The 6,952-nt window shown below is 38.0% G+C and overlaps 1 protein-coding gene across 1 annotated transcript in view; it reads right to left on the bottom strand.

Annotated features, from left to right (window-relative positions):
* Positions 1–1,422: 1,422 nt before the first annotated feature.
* The window catches only part of ICE2 (interactor of little elongation complex ELL subunit 2), a 28,867-nt gene continuing 23,337 nt past the window's right edge, over positions 1,423–6,952 (bottom strand). Inside the window, exons 15-16 of the mRNA XM_085303286.1 lie at positions 5,092–5,304; positions 1,423–1,517 (exon numbers count right to left, since the gene is read on the bottom strand). Coding sequence (XP_085159412.1) covers positions 5,134–5,304 — 171 coding nt within the window. The 3' untranslated portion in view covers positions 1,423–1,517; positions 5,092–5,133. The remainder of the gene's footprint in view (positions 1,518–5,091; positions 5,305–6,952) is intronic.

Raw genomic sequence — 6,952 nt, 5'->3', positions numbered from 1 at the left:
AAACAATGTTTTCTGTATCCCTAGAATGTTCTGCAGTCAAAAAGAGAAGGTGAAGAGGTCTAGCCAGTCACACATAGGAATGAAAGCTGTTCATAAACAATCCAATAATACTCTGAGAGGAAGTTAGATTTCACAACCAATAGGCCACTGCAGTTACTCATGCTAAGATAAGGAACTGATAAAGTGTCAGGCTTTTGGATTAATGTCAACCAATAACCTTAAATGTGAGGTAAGAATTCCCCTTCTAGTCCTCCAGAATTAACTTCAAATTGCCTATACATTGTACAATACTGTTTAATCCCCTCATAAATATCTGTGAGCAGAGCAACTAGATGAGATCAGTGATCTCATACAGCTTGAAAAACCTTATATTCTCAGCAGGTTTCTCACATTCTTTAATGATATGGTTAATGGTTCAAAGTGGAACTAGTAGCTAGTCACAAGTAGAGTTCCTCAGGGGCTGATACTGGGTCCAATACAATTCAGGATCTTAATAAACAATCTGGATAACAGGATTAAATCAACCTTTACCAAGTTTGCAGATGACACCAAAGTGTGAAGAGAAGTCSATACAGTGGAAGGAAGAGCTACTATTCAGAGAGACCATGTCTGGCTGCAAGATATGGCCAACAGGAGTTGCATGAGATTTAACAAAGGTGAAGTCCTACACCCAGGACAAAATAATCCCAAGAAGCAGCAGCATGGGTTGGGGTGTAGCTCTGCTAAAAAGGACTTGGGGTCCTTGGGGGGGGGGGGGGGGGGGGGCATCGAGCTGAACACAAGCCAGCAGCACACCCTTGCAGCAACAAAGGCAAACCATGCCCTGGGCTGCATCAGCAAGAACAACCAGCAGATCAAGGGACGAGAATTCCACTATGCTCAGTGCTACTTGGGCAATATCTGGAATACTGCATCTAGCTTTGATTCCTCAGTTCAAAGGAGATCTCTTCCTAGCAAGACTTCTCTGCAATTCTATGCAATGATTCCATAAAAGATGATGAGACATGAAGCTTTTAACTAATCAGGAGATCCTTCTCAAAACAATCAAAGGACAAATATCTCATTTGTTACTCTATTTCAAGCAACAAGCTTGAAAACAACATGGCCATTTTTGTTTCCTTATACTTCAGCAAGGATAAATTCTGCCTGTCCAAGATGAAGCATACAGAGCTTTGAGAAGCCCTTGAAAAGACTGCAGATAAATGACATTTCTGAAACTCAGCTATGAGGCAAAGCTAAATATACACAATTTCAAACATCTGTGTAATGCAGTGGTCCTGGCATTTAAGAAAGGTGCTAAGCACACCACTGATCTTCACTTTGTTAGCTGCCCTGATTGCAACAGTTGTTTTAGTTCCCCTACATTAACACCGGACTGCAAACATATGCTCTGAAAATCCAACAGTTAACTGCTCACAGAGATAATTTTGAAATCAGCTTGATCAATTTTACAGCAGCTAGGACTTCCAGCTCAGAGACAACACAGCATGCACTTCTCCCTTCATATCCAGATGAATCTGCATAAAGCAAAAAAGGGAAAAAAAATCTAATCAGGAAAAAAACCCTATACCTAGAAGGGTTCATAGACTGGAAAAGCAACATCTAACACATAGTCCAAATACTTATGTAAAGGATATTMKAATAYGTATTGACAAAAGAGGCATATAAATAGCAACATAAATGCACACAATCCACCCCAAATACAAAGCTTCAGATTGGAATTACAGAACAGGATCGTGGGAACTGTGAAAATGTCTTTCCAGTTTCGATGGATTGAGGTCATAACTAACATTATTATTGGTGAGCTGTACAGCAACAGTTATCTGGGAAGCAAGATACCTACCCTTCTTCAGCTGTATTTTCCAGCTTTGCACAGCTTTATTATCTGGGCAACACTTAAGAATTTGTATTTTAGTAATATCACAACAGAGTCAGGCTTTTCTGTATTCCCTCCTCCAGGTAATTGTCACCATGGAAATCATCTACACAGAACTTGTAACTCAGCAACTGGTATCCAGTGAATTTTCTGGTTTTACTGAAATCTTTCTACCAATTGCTTTGTTTTGCCACTTCTCTAATTTGACTAGACTGAATTAGTGAAATTATGAGAACATAAATTTGAAACCAGAAATATACTCAGATATTCAGTAACCACAAATAGCACTTTTCTTGGCTAGTTTTAATGATTTTGTGCAACATTTTCTAAAACTAGAACCATAGTATTATTTCAGAGACCTCTACTGCACAACCCTTAGCAGGATTATGAATTTACGAACTCAGAATAAAACTATTTCAAAGTTTAAATATTATCTGAAATAAGCATGTTACTCCTTCTCCCTCCTCCTCTCTTTCCAGACTCCTCTCAGATGCAAATACAGAGGGAGTATACTTTGGCTCAACAGTTGCCTCAAACTGATGAGGGGCCATCAGCATTTAAAAACATGTTCTGCTTCAGAACCCTCAGCAGAAGAAACTGTTTACTTTTCCTACCCATGCAGATCCGGGAGGCATCCACAMCCCCCTTACTGTTACAACTCACAGTGACCCAAGCGACACTGTCCTGTGCCAGTATTTCAAATCACTCCTCTTGGGCAACATCCCCAAAATCCATTTTGTCATCTTCCAAGTCATAGAGAACAGCAATTTCCTCTCATGCATTAGAAAGCTTCTTATGCCAAACCCAGCTTGTATTATTAAATAAATAAATAAGCAAGCAACCTGCATATGAACTTCTTGAATGCAAGTGCTGTATAGCCATGACAAAATGAACAAACCAGTTCTCAGTAGTGTATTTTCCACAAACCTAACAACAGATTCAAACAAATGTGATATACGAACAAAACCAGAGGCTTTGAAACAGCTACTCCACTGTAGAGCACATTATGACAGTCCCAGAGAATACGAAAGAGAACAAATCAAACATAACAGCAAATGAAAAACTGTCTCATGTACTGTATAAACTCTAGATTCCCTATCCTAAATAAATAACAGAATACAGTTTTAATGTCATTATTATACAGACAAATGACATTATTATACAGTTAAAAGACAGAAATAAGTCTTTTAGGCACCTAGATAAAAGGGCAAATAGCATATATATTTCTAACATGACACTATCTAGAGACTGAATTCCATATTTGACCAGCTACAACATTTATATATACACACTGAAAACTTTGCTTTGAATCCCCACACAAAGTTATCTGGCAGATATGACTCACAGCTAAAATATTCGTATTATGGGAGTTCACTAAATGGATTTAGGATTTTTCATCAGAAAYACTTACAATTTACAAACAGCTCATTGTTAACATATCACCACAACTCAAAAGTGGAGGCTAAAGAATTAACAGAGTTAACAAATGTATCTAATGGGGGGAGGGGGGAAGGGGAGGAAACTCAAGAGGTGTTTTGTATTTCAGAGAGAACAGTTTTTAAATGTATACTCACTGTTTAAGCCTACTTAAAGAACTTGTCTTCAGAATTTTATAAAACATATTACCCAGTTAACAAATTAAGTATTTTATTTATATTTCCACAATAATAAAATGTGTCATGTCAAGACCAGGGGAGCAGAAGAACTCTGATCAAATGTATGCACTTAATARCTTACTTAGTCCAAATAAAAGACTTGGCAGAAACTTTTTGTTAAAGCCCTTGTTTTTCATGTTAGCAGCTTAAGCATGAGTATGAACAGCTCACCAGAATATCATCCAAAACAAAATTTGTTCAGACATTTAAAACCGGTAGTGTGGTTTACAGTGGAAAATGGCAAAGAATTTATTGGGCTCCTTCTTGAAGCTTTCAAGAATACAAGAGCTTTTCTAAAAACAATACTCTTGAAGGAAGTTACAGGCAGAAATCCAGAAAACACAAAACAAAACCTTTGATAGAAAATAAAATTTTGCAGCCTCGGTTTCAAGTATTGCTTCTGTAGAAATTTACTATCTGACAAAACACTGAAAGTACACACTGCAGAACAGCTGTAATGCACCGAACTCTTCCTTAACAAACAATCCACGTTAATTACAAATGCAGTACAGATCACGATGTACTTCGTCAGCATATTGATAAAAACTTCAATTCTTACACAACTGCTGTTCACTAGGAAGCAATATGCCACCATAAGGCTTGGCCTTTTGCAGGACCTAAGCATTCTGYTCTCCTAGTTTCATTCTGTCAGTTTGGCCCCAAATTTCAAGTGAACTGCTGAAGCACAGCACAGGCAGATTGGGTTTTGGGACTACGGCCTCCACCCTATCATTTATTCCTTCAGGCAAACTTTAATACTTTCAGCAAGTATTACTGCTAGGCAGTCTGATGTGAGATTTAGGCTCTAATCATTCAGTAATACAGTACATAATAATGTCTGCAATATTCAGTTTTGAAGATATGTCAGAATCCAAATAATTTTTGGACACTGTTTTTGCAAAGTACAGAAATAATTTTAAWCTTTTTCATACTTTGCTGTATCCCTAAGTTTCCTAGTGAAAATTCATGGCACATACTGTTCAAGTATGTATGGCTTTTGTTCTCCAAACCTCATTTGCTGCATCATCCTAAAAATAAATAGCTTTTTGTAAGTAATGACTTCCTTTAAAAAAAAGTAGAACATTGTGTTAACACAATTAACTAATCAACTCTAAGTCGTTCATTTTGTGTACATTACCTATGACACAAAATGTCACTCAAAAATCTACTGGAACGCAAATCTGTAGTAATCCTGGAGGAAGAATTAAGAAAGCTGAAAAAGTGGGGTATTTTAATGCAGTGGTATCAGATATTTCTGTCAACCACTGCTTTATTCTTCAAGCTGCAGTTTTTCTATGAGTGAGACCTACAGAAGGTACTATTGTCCCCTAACCTCAGCTGCAGACACTTGCCTTTTTTTCCCTCTACTGTTAAATAAGAGATTTGCACTTGAAATGCATCTACCAAAGTAAGAAAGGGTTAAAGCTTTGTAGAAAGTTTCAGTCTTCCTAAACATGGTTGCTTAGCTCTCTCCTCTGCCAGGTTGTTCTGGCTCCTTTGACGCTGCAAGAAAGTCCCAGATTTTTTGTTTTGTCTTGTCCTTCTCCAGTCTGTATTTACCTCAGCAAGGTTTAGCTATTCCTACTTCACTTGAGTTTTCTTTTACTTCGTTTTCCACTTTTTCATCTTCATTCTTTGTTTGCAGTTACTCTTCTTCGGTTTCTTTGCAGCCACACCTTCATTTCTAACAGGCTTAGCTGGATTGCCTTTTGTTTCCATAGCTACTGGCCTTTCCTCACTGGGTGTGTCCAGCTGTGCTTTTGCCCCAGTCATCTAGACACACATTGGTAGAGAATAAAAAAAGAACTAGAATTAAAAATCTTAAGTCTGTATTAAGCATAAATATACACAACTATCTTCAGAAAACTGCCTTCCTCTACTTGTTGATCAAGTGGGACACAGAGGCTACATCCAGACTGTCTGGCAGGCACCCTTGGTCTTCCCGTCGCCCAGGGGATCTGACCACTCCTGCTGCTTTCTTGCCCACATGCCTGGATTTCCTATTGGTAGAAACCAAATTGCATAAGGGAAGTAGGAACTGAGGTGCAYCCTAACTGTGCCCTCACACGACATCAGGATGTGGCTAAAACACAAAATGGGCCTAAAAAGCATTTCGTAGTCCACTAAATGAGGCAATTAGCATGTGGCTCTTATCCAAATCAAAAAAATTTCAAAGCRTGACATACCTCATTTACTCATAAGCCTCAATTACAAAGCAGGCTGGAATTCTGAAAATTTTTCTACAGAWTTTCTATCAAAATTTTCTTTAGATGCAGGCAATTAATTTTGCTTCTCATACTAAATTCTATGCTGTTAAAAAAAGAAAAAAAAAAAAAAACACCCCCTCCCCCCAACAACAAAAACCAGATCTCAGTGACTTAGAATATATGAACATTCACTTAATCCAGTAAGGCCTGCAATGAAGCTCGTGTTCAAACATTTAAACGATGTGCTTCTTTAGGCTAAACTGCTCTTGTGAAGAAATACAGAACACGCACGCTCTGCAAGGTTGTTCATTTTCAGCAAAAAAGCCCGAGATGGCCACACACAACTGTATGTTTACGCCSAAGACACAAAAATGGCACTTGCCTAAATTAAAGTACTCCTATATTAAAGTACTCCTATACCTCCAGATACAAAGTAACATATTGCTCTTATTTTGTAAACAGTATTACATATAAATTGTTATGATTGTTCTATTGTGTAGGGGATAGCATAGCAATGAGAATTTAAGTTTCTATACGTCAGGGAAGTGGGAAGCAAACTGAACTGCAGTGAAAGTTTCCTCAGGAGTGAAAGAGTTCACTGCAAAAACAGGTGATTAATGGCAATTAACATACTTTAGAGGGCCAAAAGGAAAGCCTATTTTTTGTTGCAGAGAATCACTGTTATACCGAAACGAGCTTTACATAGAATTACAAACAAGGCCAGCCCCAAGATACCCCCCACTATCCGCTGAAATTAGGTATCAACTTTCATTAAAGAGTACTTTCTTCTGGCTTTCTGTCTTGTTATATGACTATCCCACATCTAATAATGCAAAACCTCTGACACTTATTTTTCTTAGGACTGATTTACTCACAACCTCTCTCCTGCATGGGTTCTCTGACAAAAGTACCGTATACGGTTCAGTGTTCATCACAGCTCTTCTCAAAGCAGCACCCTCTTCTCTGCATAGCTACTTATTTTCACAAAACTGTTTAGATTTTAATATCTGAGGCCTCTAAGACATGTCAATTTTGGCTGAAATAGCCCAGTAAGTTCAAGATTTTGAGATACGGGGGTAAGAATGAGGGAAAGGGGTGAAAGTTGGGACTGACAAAGCGGAAACTAGGCTAACAGGTCCTTCCTGAAATAGTTTGAGGAAAAAGCAAATGAACAACAACGACAAAAAAATACTATCACAGAGACAAAACCAGGA

This window comes from Rhea americana, unplaced genomic scaffold (assembly GCF_003343005.1).
Source record: "Rhea americana isolate MKP2758 unplaced genomic scaffold, rheAme1 scaffold_2, whole genome shotgun sequence".
Lineage (NCBI taxonomy): Eukaryota > Metazoa > Chordata > Aves > Rheiformes > Rheidae > Rhea > Rhea americana.
This window is presented reverse-complemented; position numbering and strand designations above follow the sequence as displayed.